The following is a 24,842-nucleotide window of genomic DNA, read 5'->3' on the forward strand; positions in this document are numbered from 1 at the left end:
TTGGGAATTAATTTCTTTGTTTGAAGTATGAGAATGATAAACCATCAGTATAAATTCCTCCATACTAGACAAATAGCTCCTTGAAGGCAAGACCATATATCTTGTAAATCTTTATTTCTGATGGAAGCAGAGTACCTTGCTTATATTAGGTCTGCACATTTTTTGAATAATGAATTAATGAGTTAGTGAATTAATGGACTGAAATGAAATGAATGACTGTATTTAAAAATAGCGTATTAGCTGATTTCTTGCCTAAACTGTTAGTTCAGGAGGGAAAAAAGAATACTCAAATATCTGAAATATTTCTCTAAAACTTTATTCAAAGTTACTCACCTCACTGTTAATAAGGTGTACAGTTTATGCTCTGTGCCAGTATTAGTAGACCTGCCCATTGCCGGCAATGGACTCTGAGAAAACCCATTTCCTGACACCCCAAAAGTTAAATTACTCTTTTCAAAACATACCGAACTCCCAATACTTGCAGAAGTATTACATGCACCATTTTCCCACCAATCTTTAAATCTGAACTTAAGTTATTAATCTACATCCGTGGATGTTAAAATGAAGTCATTTTAACAAATTATGACTGTACAAATCAAAACACCGCTAGTTAATATTAGACAAAGAGTATTTTACAAACACTACATTACATATTACCTTGCAATCTGAAACTTACATTTTATATTTGTGTAAGTTTATTTTAGATAACTGAAACGTCACAGAATTCAATGGCAAATTTTAAAAAATTTAGTTCTGTACATTAGTTCCAACTATCTCTATTTTACAATCTATAAGGCTCATGTCATAGTTCAGCACCAAAAAGATCTACAAAACTGTCTAACCAGTCTTCTTATTTATTCCACATGATGGTTTTTGTTGGTTTTTTCTTTTTTTTTTTTTTAAGGTGAAAGTCTGAAAAAATGCTTTATATATCCTACTTCCAGACCTTGAGAAGTGGGATACTTTTTGGCTGGTCATACTATGTAAAAACTTCGGGTTGTACCTTTTAATTTTCATTGAACAGATACAAAAACCAAAAAGGATACTTACAACATGAGTTTCGGTTGTCAGTCTTTAAGTTGAATTTATAACACTGAAGCATCAGAAATAACCTAATGATAATGCCCTGCCCCTATCCTTCCTTTTTGTTTTAAATTTTTAAAAGGCAGACATAAAAATGTTTTATTTATTCTTCAAAATAAGGTGCAAAGAAGGATTGCAACCACCAACTTCCTCATACACAACTCCAATAACATCTCAATGTTGTTCCGCAAAATACACCTTGAACTGAGTCAGGAGCAGACCTAGAGTTACATCCATGTTTTCTATGCCAGACGTCTGCTCAATGCCAGCATCTCTCTGTTCACAGAGGTCATTACAGTAACGCATCACTGTTGGCCTGGATTTAAAGCAACAGTTTTTAGAACTAGTGTAACTGTCCCAACTCTTCTCCTTCTTTAGGATTCATAAATTCTAGAAAAAGAGTATGTCTGTCTTGCCATTTTTAAACAGGGTTTGTGCATATCTCATTAAGACCATATTCCCTAAACCAGAAACTTTTTTCAAAAACCACAGGAACTTTCAGTAATCTTGTTTGTCCAAAGTATAAAATTCTTACGTTTAAAAAAATTAAAATTGGAGACTAGTACCGTGGCTTTCTTTGCCAGAAGTGCACAATTCATCACACTACATTTAAAAACTAAGCTTCATGCATACAAATGGCCAGAGGGGTATGAAGTTTTACAGAGCCCTTAACATCATTCGAGTACATTAAGCATTGGCTAAACCACAACAGGAAGCATGTTAGGAAACTGAGCAAAGAGACTTTCCCAAGAACACGATAATTTTCCAGGCTCCATGTCAGTCACATAAAAATTTAAGCAACATGTAATCCTTTAAAATTGTCCCCAGACAACCCATTCCCCCAACCGTTCCCATACATACCCCCCGCCCCGAAGTCCTCCACCTCACAGAAGTATATTAGTGCTCCCCGTTACTGATGACAGCTGCTTCAGGTTCTGCTGCTGTTGCAGGGAGTCTTGGCACTTTCTTAGCAGGGCTCGGAATATGCTAAAATCAAAAGAAAAAAGTTGTTGCCTCTTAGCGTTTTCTTTAAGGAAGAGTCAAGCTGCTAATTAAAGTTCTAACAGGAAAACTGATAGAGGGCAACTTTGGAGAGGCTTATGCTCAATATATATTCTATATAACTTTTCACGGAGGGAGCTAAATATCTCTTCTTTACTTTATGGTGAATTTATTATACAATTATCCGTGTAGCAAGTGAGAGGAAGGACACGGAGATCCACCATACCCAGTATTTCACTTGTCACATCTTGTGTTTGCAACTCAAACACTTGTGTCTTGACTTGCTACCTCAAGGAGCAAGACTATGCATTTAGCAAATTTGTGATGAGTGGATAAGATTAATAACTTCAGAGTTTTTAAAGTCCTCAGTTTGAAGGCTGGCTCTGATCCTGGTTAAGCCATTTAACTTTTTTCAGCCTCATCTCTGAAATGGGCACAGTATCATTTAAGTCAAGGGGGTTCTTTTAAGGATTAAATTTAAAAGTTAAATTAAATTAATTAGAAAATGAAAAAAGTGGCTAGCATGTAATAGGAATTCAAATCATAGCTCTTTCTGTTCCTTCTTGACAACTGGAGACAGATTAGACAGTAGGCTGAGAGAAGGGATGTGAGGGGCTCAACACCCTGCCCCTACTTCATCTCTCACCAAGACACACACCACAGGTGAGCCTTCTCTCTAGATCAGTTTTCCTTTAAATTCTGGTATTGTTAACAAAACCTCGTATTTAGTGTGCACTTAAAAATGCTAATAATTTAACTGCAAAGCACTTTATACAACTGGAAAATGGCATAGCTAGAATCCAATACCAGAGCCCTGGCTCTGAATCACGCTGCTTTATTGACATTCCTTTAAGTTGCTAAATCTCAGTTAGATCCCCTAAGCCCTAAGATCTGGGGATAGAAATTTCTTACCCTGTCAAAGCCCAGAACCAAACACAATGAGCTTTCTTTACCTCAGTTGCTGTGCTTGAATGCACAAGCCCTACGCCTTCATCCAAAGTGTCATCACTCGGAGAGGGGCGCCGAGCGTAAGTTCTTCTGTGCTTCTCATCTACTCGAACTAGATACCATGTTCCTTCAAAGAGTGAGTCTATTGAACTCTGGGGAATATAGCTGACTAAAGGAAAGGCGGAGAATGTGAAAAATTAGTTATGACATACAGCTCATCTGGTAATAAAACTAACGATAAAATTTGCTATTTCCCCATAATTTTCACCAACATCAGGTATGTACCAAATACCGCCTAGATATCTGAACTAATCTGATACATCACATGTTGAATGCTATTAGAGCCCCCCAATAGGCTTCTGGGTATGTATTAACAATTTAATATTTTTACCCAAGTGATGAGTGTCCTCTCGGAGCTTCATGTTTTCAGCAAAGACATCTGGTGCCACGCAAGTTCTTGAGTCAAGCCTTGATTTAAGATCACACAAGCTTGCTATTATTTTATCAAGAGCAGACCCTAAAATAGCAAATAATTCCAACATTAAAAGACTAAAAATAGCATGCCCCAAAGCCTGAACAAAATGTTGCCAAACGAAAAAAACAACTTTGCATTTTTTCAGAACTACTGGCTATTGTTTTAGTTAAAAGATAAGCTGTTATTTATTTGGCACAGCTTCCGTTGACCTCTCACTAAACGTTTGTTCCGTATCAGCCAGTAGACAAGCTAGGAAATAGGTGGGATTTGAAACTATAAATAACTTGTCTACAGTCAACCTACAGTACAGTTTTAGAGTAATGCCAAGTCTTCCATCAGTTTTTCTCCATATTTTTGCTCCTCCCTGCTCAGGGAAGCCACAAAAGTGTCCTTAAATACAGCTATGACCATACCCTTATAAACATTAGACAACTCAGTAAACCAACCAAGAAGAAATGACCTGGTATTATGCACTCATATGATCAGACTCAATCATTGGTGTGAAGACTCAAAAGCCACCTGCCTTAAACAGGTATGCTTCCCTTTCTCTACCTACGTCCCCTGGCTACATATCCTTTAAAAATGAGATAAAAGAGAAAATAAAGTTACTTGACAAAGAAGGAAAAGTCACACTATGCCATTAGAAAAAAAAAGTTTCAGCTGATTATACATTTTTTTCTGACTTGGAAGGAAGGAAAGATATTCTGACTCAGACATAATCCTGCCCTTTACCCAGTTAAGGCAGATTTTCGGAGAGTATGTTGAAAGAAGTAATGAAGATTAAAGTGTCATAATGATCTACGGGACAGATTCAAGCACTCACTTGAGAAGCCTGCTAAGTCAACCTTACCACAGTAGGTTCTCAAGACATTCTTGTTGAAAGACTCAGCATTTACCTGGTGTGGCATCTTGTGTAACTTTGAGGGAGTACAGAGTGGCAGCTAAACCAGAACCGTAAGAGAACACACCAATCCTCTTTCCTGCCAGTTGCTGAGGTGAGTACCTGTGTAGGAGGGAAAAAAAACATTAAAAAGTTTAATTGATCCAACTACAATGGGTGGAAAACCACGAGTTGGAATAAATTTCATCCTAGGCCTAGGGATCTAACCTAAAGCTTTACTATTACAGTAAGCAGACTGAAAACAAGAATTCTCATCTCTCTGGGAATGATGGGGTTTTTGAAAGTTATCATGTCCTAATGTAAGTTATTTGCCAACTGGGGTTCAACTGTAGGTCAAGAATAATAAAACCAGGACTTCCCTGGTGGTGCAGTGATTAAGAATTCACCTGCCAATGCAGGGGACACGGGTTCAAGCCCTGGTCTGGGAAGATCCCACATGCTGCGGAGCAACTAAGCCCGTGCGCCACAACTACTGAGACTGTGCTCTAGAGCCCGCGAGCCACAACTACTGAGCCCGTGTGCCAAAACTACTGAGCCTGTGCTCTAGAGCCCGCAAGCCACAGCTACTGAGCCCATGTGCCACAACTACTAAAGCCCGCGCTCTGCAACAAGAGAAGCCACCGCAATGAGAAGCCTGCGCACTGCAACAAAAAGTAGCCCCCACTCACCGCAACTAGAGAAAGCCTGTATGCAGCAACAAAGACCCAACACAGCCAAAAAATAATAAATAAATAAATTTTTTTTTTTAAAAAAAGAATAATAAGGCCATGAGAACAATAGTCAGGAAAGCAAGTATGAAATTAAATACTCTGGAATAATTGTACCCTCATCCCATATCTCCTTCAAGTCAATAGACAACAGGCTAGAGAGCCTGGAAATAAAATACCATTCTGCGACCTGCCACCAACATGCCTGACACCAGATCTGGCCTTAGAAATCTAACATCTCCGAACGAGGGGAGTGAATCAGCGGAAATTTATACTTACTGTGCAAGAACGGAAGCAAGGGAGCCATACACTGAGGATGTGTACATATTTCCATTTTGATTTGACACAAGCAAAGATGCCTTTGTTTTCTGATTGAAGAGTTCTGAACTAGCCTTCATAAATGCCTTTTCCACATCTCTATCGAAGTAGGTATCTTCTAACTTAACATCCCTGAAAGATTTAGAAAAAAGAAAATCTTACGTTATTCAAAGACTGTATTTTTATTATATTACTTAGTGGACCTAACTATAAGTGTGTATGATTCTGATTTCCCATTTATTAAAAACCAAGTAGCAGTATGCTAATTGCTAGGTAAGATATAACAATTGTACATATATGGTCCTTTTTCTGAAAGGTTTTTTTTTTTTTTTTTTTTTTTCTGAAAGGTTTTTAAATCAAATTAAAACAACATAATTCTAATGGGTTAATAACCCACTAAAGCTGTCATCACCAAACAGAATATACTACTATTTCAAGTCCATAATAATGTCCATTTAGTTAGAAAAGTCACATTATGGGAGCCAAGTCTTAAAAAGTTGAATAGAATTTTATCAGAAGGAGAAGAGAGACAGGAAAGGAGAAACAGAATGAGTTTAACAGGTATAGCATACTAGGAGGCCCTAGAAGTGGGGAAAACGTGGAAGGAGTATGAAAGCAGACGTCAGCAGTGGCTATGTGCAGGATGGATATGGGCACAGGGGCTCGGGAGAGGCAGGGAGAAGAGTTAAGAGGCTGCTGTATAAATACAGACACTTGTGGGGCTATATTATTATGGTGACAATGGCAACAGATCTAAAAAGAGGAAATCAGAAAATCTGAGTAGAAATGACTAAAGAATTCATGTAGGTAAGCGACCACCTCTCTGGGACTCAGCTTCTTCAGTGATTACATAAATAGGTTAGACAAGATGACTTCTTTTGACTAAAATTTTCATGTCTGTACAAATATTGGTTTCACAGATATAAAAAATACTCTCACATAGAAGGGAAAAAATCATAATTCCTCTTACCCAAAGGCTTCCAGGCCACTATAGATACTATTTTTATCTCTGTTCTGGTCATTAAGGAAGTCATTCAGCAACATCCGAGCGACAGATTTCTGAACCAGTTTACAATAGGGTGAATGGAAGATCATGAAACCAAAATCATTCAAGGTGAAATCTCTATCATTTCCCTCTGAAAGAGAAATCCAAAGAAATTATGAAATTCATTTAAGCCACTAACTTTTGAAGTTTGATTTTAGAACAGGGCTGGGATGTTTTTATATCTTTAAGCAGCAACCAAAAGTACACTGTATAATGAAATATCTCTATAGTTTGAAATGTTTATCAAAAAGACATCTAGAAATAGAACAATATACACTACTGTATTACTGGTTTTCAAACTGAACTATCACAACCCATTAGTGGGCTGTGTAATCAATTTAGTGGGTCAGGGCCAGTATATATTTTTTTAACCTTAATAATTCAGAGGTTTTTGTTTGTTTGTTTGTGTTTTGTTTTTAATGAAACAGACTAGAGTAGAAAATAGCAAACTGTACAACCCGCAGCGTGGGCAGGAAATTTCATGACACTTTAGTCTCCATTCAACTGCACATACAATGTAAAGGATACGTTTTACTGTGGGTCCTGGTAAAAAGTTAGAAAATCTTCGTATCGTTAAATACTGGCAAACAGTATGATATTTTACATACTTCAAGAATGCTTCTTATGCAAAGCCACCTAATATCTGTTATTGAATATTCTTTTTACCCCTCTCTCACAAACCCTATAAAGCAAAGTTGGACTATGGAAAAAGCATACTTTATATGATATGGTGTGTTTTAATAGCATTAATTCGAATACTGTCCTTCTCAGTACCTCAAGAACTTTCTCAGGGTTAAAGATGGAGACTGATGATGACACTAAAAAAGCAAGTATGAATTCACAGGTCAAGTGCAAAAAGACTATGTGGGCAGGGGGATCACTTCGGTATAATTTATTTTCATTAGAGTTTTCTTTGGATCACAGTTGCAAACTAAAACCTTGTGAGAATACCTCTCTCAGAATATGTACAAAATTCAAGTTACTTTCTTTTACCCTACTTTTGATTTTCTTACTGGTGGTAAGTCATCCTAGGTATTTTTATAGAAATACACTACATTTGGAAAGTTTACCTGTTCTGTTAAATTACACATTCCCAGAAACTATGGGAAAACTATGCTATTTGGTGGGTGAGAAAGAAATGGTTTAAGGAGACACAAATGAAGGATGCCCAGGACGTAGTTTCTCACTAAAGACAGTCGGCACATTATACTGCCCTCAACAGATACCAAAACCGAGGAACATAGATAAAGCCCACCTTTCTGCCACTGAGCATAGATCTTCTTGCGGTAGACAGAATAGCAGCGGTCTAATGCACTGAGGTAGCACTGAATGGACAGTTTTCCATCTACTATAGGATATTCAGAAAGCATATCAGGCTTGTAAAAGTCATAGGCATGTTGCATATGTGTCCCACGGAGTCCTATTAGAACAAAAAAGAAAGAGGTCCATGTATCTCTGCTTTCTGATGTATGTTAGTAAGCATATTGCATCATCTGGGAACTTCCCTTTAATCTAGTCAACTCACTACTCACAGAATAGAAGTCACAAGGTGAAACCAATATGTAATTCAAATGAAGCATAACAATATCCATGGACAGGCCTAAGACTCTTTTGATATACAACATTTTATGCAAGTTTCATATACCTAACCAGCAGATCATAACTGCTCTACTGAACTGAAAACAAATTATTGTATGACTATGGCTAAGTTATGTCTCCCAGTTATTACTTAAACCCAACTTAAACCCATTTTACTCCTCTGTAAAGTGGGGATGACATCACTTACCTCATACAATTGCTATGAAGACTAAATATGATAATACACATAAAGCACTTAGCAGGTAGTGCCTGCATTTAATGAACACCAAGTACTAGCTTCTATTTTTATTTTCAAATTTCTCAGCATATTGTACAAATTTAAAAAAATGCTTTCCCAGACACTCACCTCGTTCAAAAATTAAAGGAGCATTAGGCCCAATTAGCATAGCAACGGCTCCAACTCCACCTGTAGGTCGAGCATTTCCTGTGGCGTACACAGCAATATCCCCTGCAACTACCATGGCATACCGTCCTGAAAAATATTTTGTATTATATACAAGAATGTGATCAACACTCTAAATATCATACATATAAACTGAATCTGTTATATTTTCCCAGAATATCCTTTCCCCATCTTTGGTAAAGAAAAAAAAATTCTGACTAAATTTTGGTAGATAATTTTGTCCTACATGATAAAGATAACCAACTCATAATTCAGATAAGCTGAAAGTCATAGCTATCTTTCTGAACATGTTCAAACAAGCATAACTGGTAAGTGTGCATATGGCATTAATTAAAGGTCATTTGGGCGTTTTCACCTTCAAGGAAAGTTTCTTTGGAATAATATGTAACATACCATCCCAAGAGCTGGACTCAATCCAGTTAACAGCATTGAAGACAGCAGCTGTGCCTCCATAGCACGCATTAGTTGTGTCTATCCCTTCTATATCTGTATTCCCAGACTCTTCAAAGAGCTGCATCAAATTCGTCTTCACTGACTTTGATTTGTCGATGATTGTCTCTGTTCCAACTTCTAGCCGCCCAATGCAATCATAAGAAAGGCTATTTCTCTCCATAAGATTCTGGACCACAGTCATGCAAAGAGAGTTGATATCTTCTCTATCTGTGCAGAAGCCCATCTTGGCCTGGCCCAGGCCAATAGTATACTTTCCAGCATCTACACCATCATATTTTTCCAACTCTGCTTGATCAACATATTGAGAAGGAAAATAGATCTCAAGGGCAACAATCCCCACATCTTTTGGCCAGCAGGCTTCTGTGTTCAAAGGAAGTGACCCAGGCATGGTGAAAGAACTTTAGAAAGAAAAACAGAAAAAACATTGTTGTAGATTATAGGTTGCAGACTGTCAAGTTCAAACTTAAGAAATCAACATTGAGACTTTCATTATCACCTAAAATATTAATTTCTAAGTTTAGTTTACTTAGGGGGTCAATTTTAATATGTGAAAGTAGTAATTATAGTATGACTGGAGTTATTATTAACTCCATTATTATTTTAAATTATCATCTTTTAGGGACTTCCCTGGTGGTCTAGTGGTTAAGACTCCGCGCTTCCACCGCAGGGGGCACAGGTTCAATCCCTGGTCGGGGAACTAAGATCCTGCATGCCCCAGGGCAAGGCCAAACAAAACAAAAAGATTATCATCTTTTAGAAAGGCTTGCACTTTATTCAGAGCTGGATATATTTAGATTTAAAATATGATTATTAGAGGTAGAGAAAACTCAAATAAGATTCTTCTATGTTGTAAAGAACTGTAAGATAAAATACAATGACAATTTAGTAATAAGGCCCACAAATCAGAAGTCAAGTATCTGATCTATTCCTGGCCCCTCAAAAAGTTTTTAAAAAGTCATTCACTCATTTATCATAGGTATATTGATTATTCATAGCTATTGACTTTATGGGACTTTAAAACTGTTAGATCAAACAATATTGCAGTCTTTATTGATCTAAACAATACCAGTAAGTAGAAAAGCCACACTGTCAAGTCTACCATAGCAATCTACTCAAGGCCCCTGCTATTATAATCCCAGCTTTCCAAAGAAGCCTCCACCCAGAACCCAAATGATTAAAATTTAAAGCAAAGACAAGTTTCTGGACCCATAACAGTCAAAAGTCAATATTCTATACTTTCTACAGCTGGTGTATAGGCAATAAATGATCATAAAATCACAAGGTTATCACTTAGCTTCTAAATCAGGCAAAAAAACCCCAAAACAGATTCAAATTTGAAAACTGAAAATCCACACATTATTTGTGTGGCATCTTAGGTAACACCTCTTAAAACAACCCTTTCTGTTTTAAAAAGGGCCTTAAAAAGTTGGACTGTTGCCACACTGTAAACTAGTGTCTAGATTTATTTACCAACAGTAAAAAGAAAATGTGCTAGCCACTCAAGAGTGTTGCTATGGCCTATGGGTAAGTCACATAACCTATCAGAGCCTCAATTTCTTTAGAGGTTGTATCGATCAGAAAAAGAGAAATTATTCTAGATATTTCTAACAGAGGAGGATTTAATACAGGGAAATGGTTACCAACTTGTTGGCTGGGCTAGAGGAGCAAAGGGGAGGAAGGTGGTTACTATTCAGACCCCATGAGCTCACATTCCTACTGAGGCTGCCAGAGCTCCTGGTCCCAGCACCTCTGCTGCTGAGTTAGAGCCAAAGCCCCACACTCTTGCTGCTTCTGCCACTGACAAAAGGCAAATCCTGTATCTATGTCATTTGTCCTCTGCCACTCTGCCAACTCAGGTGTAGCATTAGGGATAATGAAATTACAGACTATTGCCATAGTGCGTTGCTAATTATTGAAATCTTGAGAAAATATCTAAAGCAGAGAAGCTGTCCTTAAATCATGAGATCTACCCTTACTTAGCCCATAGGTTATCAAGGTATGAGTATGTTAAAACCTGAAAAATAAGCACCTGGAAATATAATCACAAGATCTAAGTCAAAGGTCTTAAGAAAATCTTCCTTCTAAATACAAGAATTTTTCATGAAAATTTTGTCTCAATTATTCACACATATCCTGGGTTGCAACTGTGGATTCCTTACTGAGGGTCACAGTCAGAAAAGTTTGAGAGTCACCATTTTACACAGTCACTGGTGCTCTGTGGAGAATGGATCTGAGTTAGGAAGCTGATACAGAAGCCCAATGAGATGTAGGTCATTAACTACATCAATTACTACATGAAGAGTAAAGGAACAGCTTCAAAAAAATATGGAAGCAGAAAATTGGCAGAAATTGTGACTGACTAGATAGTAGGAAAAGGATGAAGTACTGAGGATGACTTCAGATTTCTAGCCTCCACTGTTTTATTTCTTGACAGAATCACTCACTGTCAGATACACAAGTGAACAGAGAAGCACCTCTCCACTTTGTCCTATCTTTCCCCTGTTCCATGCAAACCCATCAATTTTATGATAATCTAAACTCTGCTACACTGAAGTTGAAATGAAGACATAAAGGGACTATCTAATATGTCATAAGGCAGATTCTAAGTTTATAGTAAAATAGGTTAAAGTCCTCTGCATAGTCCACAGAAAAAAACTCAACTAGTGTTAAAAACAAAAACACAGTCCACATACTTATAGAAGAACCCCTCCTATATGCTACCCTTTAAGTCACCAAAGCAGAGGCAGTAGGATTAACTACCTTCCCAGCCTTTCCCACAAGGTTAACCTTTAGATTCTTTTCAACTCTTCAAACTGCTCTAAACATGCTGAGGACAGTATAATTTTCCCTGCCTGGCCCAACAGCTTGCAGTGCTGTTGGAAATAAAATGGACAAATATATATATAATCTTCTGGAGATATAAACCAGTTTATGAAAAGCCAGAAAGAAGGCTTTAATTCCAGAATTACTCCATATTTACCATAATTTAACTAGCTCTGATCAGTCACTGCTATATGGTACTTACTAAATAAGGTGTAACTCTATTTTTAAGCCTCCTAGAGTTAAATGACTTGTTTTGTTTGAGGGGGAAAAAAGGTAGCTAAACTAAAATCGCCCATACCCATCAAAGCGACTCATGAAGGTGAATCATGCCTCTGATCTTGATGTGGAAAACATTTTTACATTGTCTAACTCAGTCAATATTGCTCGTTCTCTGAGGATTTTTGACAGCCAAGATGTTTTCATTACATTCCTGGTAAAACACCATCTAATTTGAAATATTTACCTTTTGGTTGAAATTGAGGGAGAGTGAGAAAAGTAGAAAAAAAGAGAGAAATTAATACAGGGAGTAACTGCCTTCATGGCATTTTTTTTTTTTTTCTTCATGGCATTTTGAACAACAAAAAGACTGATATAGTTTAGGGTCTATAATCTTTACTTTTAACTATCCTGTTGTGTGCTCTTATGTTGTGCTCTCAAATGCTCTCTGAAGTAGGCCAGAAAAATTAGAAAAAGAGAAAAAAAAGAAAAAAAGGCCAGCTAAAGACCTGGTATGTTCACATTATAGCATTAACTTTAGTCAAAGAATGGGATATTCTGGTTAATTCACTATTCTAAATATCACAAAAATTTTCTAAATAGAATACAGTTTAAACATCTGACAGTTTAAAAAATTACCTGCATGTATTCTTAATCTTTTGCTGATAAAAAAGGTACTTCATGATTTTTCAGAGCATTGTGTTCACAATTTAAAAAAAAAATCTAAGCAGGATAATGGGGATTCTGTATTTCCAATAAAAAGATGTAAATATTCTTTTTAAATTTCATCTTTAAAAAGGAGAAGAAAGGTACACTTTTACCACAGAACTCTGTAAACCTTCCAAAGCTATCTTCCAACAAGTACCAACAGAAGACTCCCAAGTCTGTTCTCCTAAAGTGAAGGCTCACCCCCATTGGTGGACAAAAGAAGGTCCAGGTCCTACTTCCAGAGTTGGCAAAGCAAGATAATATAGAAGCCTTGCCTTGTTAACAATTTCTGAATGCTTCCTGCATAGGAGGACACAAAAGGGACCAATATGATCCCCTGAGAATCTTTTGAATCTGTGAATGAAAGACAACTGGAAAAGGAAAAGGATAAAGAGAAAAAAAAAGGCAAAAAAGCAGAGAAATCAGCTGAGGATGCCGATGCAAGGGCAGCCCTTACCTAGCTCCGCAGGGCTCGACAGGGAGGGACTTCGGCATCAGTCCCCAGAGCCTCCTAACTGAGCTCTCTGCCTCCATCTCTCCCCTGTCCTACGCTAACCTTTCTAAAATGCACATCCGAGCTTTGATAAGATGCTATTTAAAACTATTCCAAGTTTATCCGCTATTATTTAAAGTCAGCCTCCTCGCACTAGAAAGGCGCTTCTAGAAAACAAGAAATGTACCCATTCGTCTTTGTGTCCCTAGTACCCAGCCCAATGCTTGGCATATGATGGAAGCTGGATGTTGAATAAATGAGACCCTATTAACCTTCTAATCTAAAATTACTAACAACCATAGGAAATCATAAAACTGAAGCATGAAAAAAGCAGATTCATAAGAGGAACTCCATGGTAATACAAGAAAGCAATAGCTGCAAATAATTAGATTATTGGTTCAAACACATTTGTAACCACTGTCCAATCTTACATAAACATTCAATCTACAGCCCTGATGGATATCTTTCGAGGTTGTAATTCAGAAAAAACTATTGGCACACATGCTTACCTGTGATTGTTTCTGACTAAGCAGTTTATACGGTTACATTTTATTATCTAGATTTTTTTCTCTTATGAGTGAACGCTTATTTTTAAGATTAGTTTCTAGATTTTAAACATTAGTCTCATAAACACAAAATCAGTCTCCTGAAGCATTATGGCATTAACTAATGTTTAAAGACAAGGTGTAATCCTAGCATGGGTTTTAAGAATGTGTGGTGTACACAAATGGTTATTTGTCTTAGGATAAAAATTAAATTTCCCCCTTCCATTAGAAAGGAGCACTTTCCGTTAGCAGCATGACAGGATGCCATACCTGTGTGAGGGATAAAGAACGGCAGTCTCCAGGTCTGTCACTCTGTTTCCTCCTTCAGGCACTAGGAATTTCAAATAAGAACTTCTTTTAAAGTCATAAATCACCACACAAATTCAAATAATGACTCCAATTCAAAGTGAGTTCAAAGAAACATTTCCTTGTCCAATTACATTATGTAGAACAGAGTTTGACTTTGCTTAGAAAAAATGGTACTTAAGGCTTATAAAACATTTTTCTCCTTATCTTATTAGCTCTTACAGTGGTAGGTTCAGTCCTGGTAATGAACTGACGTGAGTAGTTCTATCACTGATTCAGGCTTTAAACCAAATATGATGCTGGGAGAGTTGCAGTCTTCTTTACTAAATTAGGGTTTTCAAGAATTGGGGGAAAGGAATATGAATGAGTTGTACTAGGCTAATAAATTTCTGGAGTAAAGACGCTTACACATCCAAGAGCTTGCTCTGCACTTGGGAGTTTGTGACTTGAACAATTTGTGCCTCTCTGAGCTTCAATTTCCTCATCTGTAAAATGGAGCTAATACCTGCCCTCGCAGTTCATTGCGAAGGATGGTTGAGAAGATAAAATATGTGAATAATATAAAGCATTTACTATTATCCTAGCTCTCAGTATTTTTCAAACAAAATATGTATCTTTCTAGCAAGACCTAATTATCTTCATTTATTTAATCTTACACTCCTAGTTTTCAACATGGTCACTTTCACCTGCCCCAACCTTTTAGAAAGTGATTTTCCCCTTAGTGCTTGGTTAAAAAGGTAGTTATTTGATATCAAGACCAAGGAGCATTAAGCTTTATCATCATTTAAATTATGTGGAAACAAAATGCTTTGGAGCATTTTCCTCAGTCCACCTGTTTTGAAGGGTTGTTACTTGAGACAACAGTTCCTGTTTAACGCAAACAATTAATTACCTTTGCTCTCTATTTAATTGTTGGTGAATATAGCATCCACCCTTGCCTGATTAACTGGAGACTACCCTCAGCTGCTGTTTAGTAAAGCTTTACTTCTTTTACACGATTAGATCATTTAAGAGCTTAGAGACTTAGTTCCTTTCCCTTCATTAAGTTCACCACCCCCATCCCATAAATCGATCCTGAGGTTTGTGGGAAAAGACTTCTATATTCCAAAAAACCTCTGATTCCAGGATGATATATACATTTTGAGAAAATAACTTTTTGTTCCTTATTCTCTCAAATTATCCCTTTGTAATCTGCAAATTAAGCGTTCCACGGGGACTAGTTCTCACTGGTGGAGGGGAGGCAGGGACATGATTCCTTCTTAAGTGTTGAGACTATTTAAATAACTTAATAATATTTCTTCTTGAAAACACATTTGCATATGCATTTGACACTATTTTCATCAAGGACATTCCTCTTGAACTGCCAATATTCCCTCTTTCAATTTTGATTATTTAAACTGGGGAGGGAGGTTAGGTGGGAAGGCAGAGAGAGCAGGAGGGAGAAGGGAGAAAGAGAACTCCAGCGCACAAAAGAAAGCAAAGAAAGACAGAAGAAGAAAGAAGATTCACAGAGGACTGCCATGCTACTTAAGCTCTCAGGAGAAAGAGAGGCCTGGAGTCCAGGAAAGGAAATGGAGCAATCAATGCCACTTTGGGGAAGAGTCAATCAGAAAGGGATTAGGCTTTCCATTCTCTTCTGCAATTGCTAGGAGCGTTCTCTATCCTGACTAAAACAGCAGTGCCAAAGTCTCAAGCAGGTCATCAGCTTATTTCTAACAGAAGGTCTTTTCAGAGCAAGTGATAGAGGGAAGCAGCGTGGCTCAGAGAGCAGTTTATGAATCACAAGCGACCGGGCAGGTTATCACAAAGCATGTTTGGAGGAGACTCCTGAGCTGAAATATAGGCGTTTCGAGTTTGGCAAAGATTAAAACTGAAGAATGATAAGACTGCCTAGGGCCAACCAACTTTCTCCTGGGGTTTATTCAGTGTTCTGAATTCCTCCTTCTGGCTCCCTCGTTAGCCTTGATTCAAACAAATGGTCGGAGAAGTTCACCCAGTACACATTTTGGTACACGATAAACCACAAGCAGTTACCTGCTGATCTTTTTCACTGTTACAGGAGAGAAATCCAGGAATCCTTTTTAACTGAGAATGAGCCTTTCCTCCTTAGGAGCAAGCAAGCAAAACTACTGTTAGGAAAGCCTTGCCCACACCTGTACAACTCTGGTCTAGTTCCCTAAGTAAAAATCACAGACACCCTGCCTCCCCCCAGAGGGACTGGTCTGCTTATCTGAGATTCTACTCATATTTCAAGGTCCTGTTTTAAGCTCCCTCTTCCAGGAAGGTTTCCTAGAGCTTTCTAATCAGGGCCCTGCACTCCTACAGCAGGTATGTCATTCACACCTACATTGAAGCCTTCATATTCTACTCTCAATGGAGAACTAGTTATTGGCAGTCTTCTTAAGAATACTGGATACTTAGACTCCTATTGGGAGAAGGGCTATATTTTGATTCTTTTGAAATCCCTTTTAGGCCTTGGAGTAAAGGGCACACAGAATTGCTATTTTTTGAGGGGCTGAATTTGGAGTTATAATTAGAGGAAAAATCCTTTAGATTCAAGTACTCAATAGCAGCAGCCCTCATTAGTGAGTTCTTTTCACTATCACTTTTAAGATGAGCTGCAGCACCAAACAGTGTCCAGGAGTTTAAGAAAACTGGCTTTCTACTGCTGCTGTTCAAAGCAAATGGTAGGTTTCAATTATTCCTTGAAAAATGTAAGGAGTTCAAATGGAATCAGAAGAGAACATGTGTCGGTCTTACAACCATTCCCAAATGCGCACACCCCCAACCACGAACCCTGCAAAGATGAAGCCTGTGAGCTTTGGAAGATTAGCTTCTCCTCTACTGCTCTCACTACACTCAGTTAACAGCAAGTGGACATCACCACAAGCTAAGCTTTTAGGGTTGACTAAATTATTAGGAATTGAGTCCTACCACCCTCCCATTAGATTGGGTAACATGTTTTTAATCTAACATTTTTTTATCTATATGTCTTGAGAAACAAAAATATCACACCCTTCTATGATATTTGGGTTTTTTTAATAACCCAGCATAAAATTATGACTCTATATTCCTTTCCAAATGAAACTAAATAGAGATTCTGATATATAGCCCATCAAGCTCCTCCATCCACAACCCCAGTGCATCTCCCTGCATTCAGTTCCACTGACTTACTACTGTTTTAAATAATGCTAGGGTACCCAGGAAACATACATTACACCAATATCAGGGTTTTGCATTTCCTGTGAGAAAAGCTATCTAAAATCTCAATTAAAAAAATCTCAAAATCAATCCCACAGTTAAGAGAAACAAGATGTAAAAGCACCCTGGAGGAGTATTTAAGAAAAAAACAAAATGAAAAAGAAGGCCCAGGATTAGTCTAACAGATGACGTGGCCTTCTATGGCCCTAAACATAATACCATTTAGCTCTCCCCGTCGGAAACACCTTCTGAGAACTAGGGTTACTGACTAAACTAGAATTGAACTGAACTAAACTCGAACTGATTTACGGGCAAACTTACAAACTTAGGAGAGAGACCTACAAAGTTTAGACACACAGAAAAGAAAGTCTTCCTCCTTTCCCATAAGATATGCTATCCCTGCCCTCCGTATCCACAGAAAAATAACTGAAATTTTAAACATAAAGAACACAAAGTGCTTAGATGTCTCAAGCTGCAAAGAACCATTTGGCAAAGATACAGGTTAAGGACTTTCAATTAGCCTTCTAACAAATCTGTGCAATAAAAGTCCAAACTCCACCTCAGAAGGAAATAGCTGCTAACTATACAGGCACTTCCATTTGTCTCAATCTTGTCATTTACCTTGCCATTGTTTTTCATGATTCATGCCTGAAACAGAGCAAATGTTACTCAGCAGCAGCCAGAACACATCATCCACTGCAGCAGTTTGGCAAGAGCATCAGCAGGAGGGCAGAGTTGCAGCAGAGGTGAGCAAAGAAGCCTGTGATGCGCTAAACCAAGGCCACAGGGCGAGCATGACCAGCCGGGCCAGCCTCACTTTACCTGTTGTCCAAATCTCTCTCTCCTCCAGGGTGGGTCAGAGTAATTCTTTCTCTACCACTGGTCAGGGCAGGACACACGTTTTTCAATGACTCCATATACCAAGCTTTGAAATGTCCTTGGTTCAACCCAAACCTATTGTGGGTAAAGACCCTGTGCTTGCCTGCCCATTACATCATCATAGCAAGTCTGGTTGGTCCTGAGGCTACTGGCAGGAGGGAGATACGGAATTTCAAAACACCGAGGAAACCTATATATATATCTTAACGGGCATTAAAAATATGGAGGCGGGAAGGTGGGAAGCAGGAATCTGTGATACCTGAAGCAAGCACAGACCGAAGCAGTCAAGAATTCAAAGTACTCAACCAGGTTAAACCACGGTTGTGATGCTGTCTCGCACCTGAGCTAGGGACGAAGAGTAATGCTGCCCACTTCCCTTTCTCCCAGCAACTCTCTATCTGTGGCAGGAGGACACACCCCCTGCCAACCTACAAGCCTCCATCTAAGCGTGATCTTCCCCATCCTTCGGCGTCCACCCCTAAGCCAAGGCTCCGGGAACACCCTGACAGTCCAATTCCTTTCTCGTCCCCCTCATGTGGGCCCCCCCATCCCCTCAAGGCGGTCACAGCCACTCCCCTGGCACCTCCAGCTCCTATGTCATCAGAAGCCTAGCCCTCAATGCCCTCTCTCCTTCTCCCCTCTGCGACTCGCCTGCCCACATCAGTGGCCCCGGCCCCTCCTAGGACCCACCGCGGTCGGCCCCAGGTCCCTGACAGGGGACGCCGTGCACGGCCACCGCTCACGGTGCCCCATCCTCCCGGGCTAGGTCCACGCCTCAGCCCAGACCCTGACGGAGCCGGAGCTCCTTCAGGCCTAGTCAAGGACACGGATACGCTGGGCCCTCACCCTGCTCGCAGGGCCTCAGCAGCCCAGGTTTCTTCCTCCACTCGGGACACTCACCGAAATGTGAGCGGGCAGTGGCCGTGGAAAAGGAACGACCAACGAAGATGCAATCCGCGGCGCCTCCCCTCCACCACCAGCTTTATAGCCGCCGACCCACCAGACTCCGGCACGGCCCGGAGTCGGTGGGAGGCGGGACCATGGACCTAGCAGCCAATCGTGGCCGGCATAGTAGGCCGGTAGCGCCCGCCTCCCTGTCCGGTTTCAACCAATCCGAAGGAAACTAGAGGCGGGCACTCGCTGGGGTGTTCCCTCGTGGCTGGAAGGGCGGGGTCAAAGCCGGAGGGCCGAGGAAATGGGGTGAGAGAATGACGTGTGGTGGCCCGAGAGCCGGCCTACCAATGACAGAGCAGCAAGAGACGGCGAGAGCCAACGGGAGCGGAGTGAGAGGTTCTCCGGCCAATTGGAACCCAGTGAGAGGAGATGTGAGCCAATGAGGCCTCCACGTCCCACCACTGGGGAGAGATGGTCAAGTGTGGAAGGCAAGTTGGTCCCTGCTGAAGAGGCTGTCAGGTTGCCTAGCAACCAGAGCTAGGCTTCACCTGTAAAATTTCTGAAATACTTGATTTGAATTCAATCTTAACGTTTTCTAGTTTCCCAGAGCATCCAAGTGTGCCTGCATGACAAATTGGAGCAGAATACGTCACCAAGAATTTGTAATTTTGTAAATATTCTAAATACCAGATTTGCAGATACTCAATATTGTCACCTCTGTACAAACTAACTAAACCTAAAACAGGATGGTTTGGGATTAGACACCAATGAGGAGGGTAAAGGGCCTTGCCTAAGCAGGGAGTTGGTCCTGATTCTAGGATTTCTGCTAGCCCATATATTCTGAAGGAAGGGGCTCCATTTGGCCCATTCCCCACTGTATTTTCTGAGCTTAATATGCGGTAGTTGTCTAATTAAAGGTTGTTGAAAGAAGGAAGGGGTCCCATAATTCTCAGTATAGCAAATCCACAGTATAAGCACTGCCTAGTTCCCCCAGAAGATAGAGAGGAGCAGTTCAAGCTGGAGGAAATCACTGAAACACTGTTTGGGAGAATCCAAAGGAGGATAATTATGGCCTTAAATTAGACTCTGCGTCATCTTCTCAAATAGAGAAACTGTAGCACTTAGCTTTGGTAGGAGATCATGACAGGTTCAGAGTTGTTTGTATCTCTCTCCCCCTTGGTTTCATTATGACCCAGGAACGCTATTGATAAGGGGTCACTGATGATTCTATGCATCACAGAATTATTTTTATGTGAAATTCATTATCCACTATAGATACTAACCTAGTTAGAGACATTCTCAGCTACGAAGTGGCCAATCATATTGGCAATGGAACCACTGTGAAGTGGTGGCATAAGTTACTTGGGAGAGAGGACTACTCAATAATGGTTATATTCCACAATGTAGCTGATGACATTCATTCTGTTCCAGAATCAATGTCATTTATACCTTCATAAAGTAACTAGGTGACAAAGAGAAAGAGACACTGCTTGACTGTGACCAACAGCAATTTTGAGGGGGTTTTAAACATTCTTGGCATACTAGATTGCATTGAAAGGCAGTAAGGATAAACACAAGAAAGAAGATGTAGCTTTGTCCTTAGAAAAAGATAGCAAATAGTTCCAACTCCAGGAGTACACAATAGGAAATATTTAGCTAGATAGTCTTGAGGAAGTTCATTTTGCACAACAGGAAATTCCCACAAGGTGCAGACTGTCTTTTTGGTCAAATAAATCTCCAATTAAGCAAAGTGAGCATGGTTATTGGGAAGTCAAGCAACAGACAATGAAGTGGGTTAGTAATAAATATAGAACATCTCAACTGAATTTTAAAAAACAAGCCTCTGTGATTCTGTGAAATATAATGGTAGATTATACCAGGCTACACATATATGAGCTCTCCATGCAATTGAGGACAAAATACATATATTTATTTTGGTAGAGGCTGCAAGCATTTTTGAGCTACAATGTGACATAAGCATGTTATACTTGAATGTATATATATTTTTTTCTTTTTTTGCGGTACGCGGGCCTCTCACTGTTGTGGCCTCTCCCGTTGCGGAGCACAGGCTCCGGACGCACAGGCTCAGTGGCCATGGCTCACGGGCCCAGCCACTCCGCGGCATGTGGGATCTTCCCGGACTGGGGCACGAACCCGTGTCCCCTGCATCGGCAGGCGGACTCTCAACCACTGCACCACCAAGGAAGCCCCTAACGTGCATTTTTAAGACATGTTAATATATATGTTTTATTACATTGTTTCTAAATGTAATTCCAATAGTATTAGTAAAGCACTGTAGATGCTGTACATCAAAGGGAAAGTATAATTTATTGTTGTGCCCTACTTGGAAAGGAGCAAAAGTTTCTTAAGAAGCAGGAAGATGTAATGATAACATTTGGTATTATAAATTCATCCATTGAACAACCGTCTTCTTTTTACTCTGTGACAGGGATTGTGCTAGACCTACGCTGTCCAATAAGGCAAGTGCTAGGCAAGGCAATGGCTCTTGAGCACCTGAAGGGTAACTAGTCCAAAGTGAGCTATACTGTAAGTGTAAAATACACACCAAGTTTTAAAGACAGTACAAAAAAGGAACTATCTCGTTAATAATTTTTTATTGATTACTTGTTGTAACAATAATATTTTAGTTATATTGGGTTAAATAAAATATATTATTAAATTAACTTCACCTGTTTCTTTGTAGTTCTTAGTGTGGCTGCTAGAAAATGTAAAGCTACATATGCAGCTCCCATTTGTGGCTCCCATTTGAGCTAGACAGTAGGAAGACACAGTTGAAAGACAGACTCTGTCCTTAAAGAGTTCATAGTCTAAAGAGTGGAGGAGAGAAAAATGAATATAGCAAAGGGCTGGCTTTCCAGCCACTATCTCAATAGAAAAAGGGTAGGAGAGGGTGAGGTAGGAGGAACCTTCAAATTTGTCAGTTAAAGGTATTTCTATCTCTTCAGGTTTAAACAGCTTTATTTTGCTTAAATATTCTGTCCGTTCAAAGTTTAGTTCCATATCAGAGCTATTTCTCCTGAAGCCCTTTTTCATGGCAAGATGGCAATGGGCAGAGCATCCTGGGTTGTGGTTACATCTGAAGAGGGGCCTCAGCCCTAGTTGTGGGGTCTTGTACTGGCCTCCCTTTGCTGACTAGGATTTGGCCTTGGCCTTGGTGCTCTCTTGTGCTGCAGAATCCCAAAGCTTACTTTCATTTGATGTCCTACCCAGTAGTCTGCACTCAGCAGCCCAACAGCAGCCCACTATTAGGCTCACTCAGCCCCTCTTGCAGCAAAACCCTTCCATGCTGCCAGCCAGAGTTTCAGCTGTCTTCCTTCCTCTGCATGACATAAGGAACTCCTGTATGACTTCCCTGGTGGTGCAGTGGTGAAGAATCTGCCTGCCAGGGCAGGCGACACGTGTTCAATCCCTGGTCCGGGAAGATCCCACGTCGACGGAGCAACTAAGCCCGTGCGCCACAGCTACTGAGCCCGTGTGCTGCAACTACTGAAGCCCGTGTGCGTAGAGCCTGTGCTTTGCAACAAGAGAAGCCACTGCACTGAGAAGCCCGTGCACTGTAGCCCCCGCTTGCCACAACTAGAGAAAGCCCACGCACAGCAACGAAGACCCAACACAGCCAAAAAATAAAAATAAATACATAAATACATAAATTCTCTACATAGAATCTCAAAAAGGAACTTGAGGGAGGCTCAGGGCCCAGTCCCTACCTGACTGCAGACTGATGCTAGTAAAACTGTACTGCTACACCCTAAAGTAGGTCTGTGGTTTCCAGGGAGAGACTCTCCTCTCTCCAGAACCACTTTACCACCGCTAATGAGAACTTGATTGAAAACCCTACTGATTTAGTTCTCCCACCCCAACAAGCCACCATTGTTTCCAACACTACTTCCCTCTAGGGTTTTACCTCTTACCCTTCTCACCCCTGAAAGGGTTACTACCATTCAAGGAAAAGTGAAAGGTATTTTAAAAAATAGCACAATTAACGATTACAATACAGTTCAAGGGCTACATAAAGAAGCACACCCAAAAGACAATGGAAGTTTGAAGGAGGAGTATCTAGTCCATCCTGATGGTTAAGGCAGGCTTTCCAGAGCAGGTGATATTCATTCATTTATCACATTCAGGAGTCTTTACTGAGCACTACTGTGTGCCAGACACTGTTCTAGGCTCAGGGGGGTTCTGTGTGGTAAACAAGACAGACACAATTTCTGATCCAGTCAAACTAGTTGGTGAAGACTAAACATTATGTAAGAAAATAAGTTGAGGTATCTTCAGGTAGTGATAATACCACAAAGAAGATAATGCAGAGTAATGAGACAGACACTTACTGTGGGATGGGTAAGTACTCGAGGTGGTTAGGAAAGGTCTCTCTGAAACAGTGACACTTGAAGGATGAGAAGGATCCAGTCTATGAAGCTCTGGGGGCAGAGTGATGCAGGGGGAGGAACAGGCCTCAAAACAGGAAACAAGGGCTTCCCTGGTGGCGCAGTGGTTGAGAGTCCGCCTGCCGATGCAGGGGACACGGGTTCGTGCCCCGGTCCGGGGAGATCTCACATGCCGCGGAGCGGCTAGGCCCGTGAGCCATGGCCGCTGAGCCTGCGCGTCCGGAGCCTGTGCTCTGCAACGGGAGAGGCCACAGTGGTGAGAGGCCCACGTACCGCAAAAAAAAAAAAAAAATCAGGAAACAAAAGGCCCATATGTCCAAGCTGAGTTTTGAAGGACTAAGAAGTTATCTGGGTTGTGGACCAGAGGGCAGGAAGAAGAGGAGGGGGACGGGGAGTCATTTCAGGAAAAGGGATCCATCAACTGTATATGTGGGAACTGCAGCCTTAATCAAGAATGATAAAATAAGTTGAGATTACGGTAACAGTGAAATCTCCTTTGTGCTAGGTTTTTCAGGTAAAAGGAATGTTAATGGAGCAGGGTGCAAGATTTTCTCTGTAATATTGAGGGGAAAAGGAATGGGTTCAATGGAATGTCCTTCCCAAAATGTGATCCAGAGAGCAATCTATGGCTCACCTGTCAACATTTGTAAAGAGAGTTTACTGAGCACCTACTATCAGTATTTTCAGGAATTCTAATAAGTGTCTTATACACATTATCCCTCCAGTTAACCCCGCTGGATAAACCCCAATTTACAAATTTGGAAACTGAGGCACTGAGAGGTTAAGTAACTTGTTCCAAGTTAATTACAAAGTAGCAAAGCTGGGATAAAACCTCAGGTCTAGGGCTTCCCTGGTGGCACAGTGGTTGAGAGTTCGCCTGCCGATGCAGGGGACACGGGTTCGTGCCCCGGTCCGGGAACATCCCACGTGCCGCGGAGCGGCTGGGCCCATGAGCCATGGCCGCTGAGCCTGCGCGTCCAGAGCCTGTGCTCCGCAACGGGAGAGGCCGCAACAGTGAAAGGCCCGCGTAACACACACACACACACACACAAAAAACTCAGGTCTACCGATGTCAAAACTCATATTCCTTCCACTATTCTATATAGGGAAACATAGTTGTGCTCAAAGATAGGGTGGACTGGAGTGAGGTGGTAGATGTCAAATAAGGGAAGGTAGGTAGCTTCTCCCAAGCAGCCTCAGAGGATAGCACTTATTACCCTTGGGGAATCTAACCATAGAACAGGTTTGGTGCTTGGCTCATGGGCTCAGCAGACCTCTTTTATCAACTTGCTCATAGCAAGTCCATCTCTGAGGGGTGCAATACATTAATCAAGTTTATGATGCATAAAATCAGAATGCCAGCCTACTATTTATAAAACCAAAGGGACCACAACCCTCAAAGTCTACACGACTCAACCTCTAGATTAACTACACAGG

The 24,842-nt window shown here is 40.4% G+C and overlaps 1 protein-coding gene across 2 annotated transcripts; it reads right to left on the bottom strand.

Moving 5' to 3' along the window:
- Positions 1–681: 681 nt before the first annotated feature.
- On the bottom strand, positions 682–19,217 carry HMGCS1 (3-hydroxy-3-methylglutaryl-CoA synthase 1). 2 transcript variants are annotated; one of them, XM_065875636.1, is made up of 11 exons: positions 19,006–19,217; positions 13,990–14,050; positions 8,875–9,332; positions 8,425–8,550; positions 7,735–7,899; positions 6,405–6,570; positions 5,396–5,566; positions 4,405–4,511; positions 3,425–3,550; positions 3,039–3,202; positions 682–2,070 (listed from the first exon to the last, which is right to left on the bottom strand). In XM_065875636.1, the coding sequence occupies exons 3-11, from the start codon at positions 9,320–9,322 to the stop codon at positions 1,981–1,983; spliced, it is 1,563 nt and encodes a 520-aa protein (XP_065731708.1). In that variant the 5' UTR covers positions 9,323–9,332; positions 13,990–14,050; positions 19,006–19,217; the 3' UTR covers positions 682–1,980. The 2 variants fall into 2 exon arrangements, with proteins under 2 accessions (XP_065731708.1, XP_065731709.1); XM_065875637.1 differs by lacking the exons at positions 8,425–8,550; positions 13,990–14,050; positions 19,006–19,217 and having other exon boundaries at positions 1,541–2,070; positions 8,875–9,322.
- Between the last annotated feature and the right edge of the window lie 5,625 nt (positions 19,218–24,842).

Source organism: Phocoena phocoena, chromosome 3, assembly GCF_963924675.1.
Source record: "Phocoena phocoena chromosome 3, mPhoPho1.1, whole genome shotgun sequence".
In the NCBI taxonomy this organism is placed as follows: Eukaryota; Metazoa; Chordata; class Mammalia; order Artiodactyla; family Phocoenidae; genus Phocoena; species Phocoena phocoena.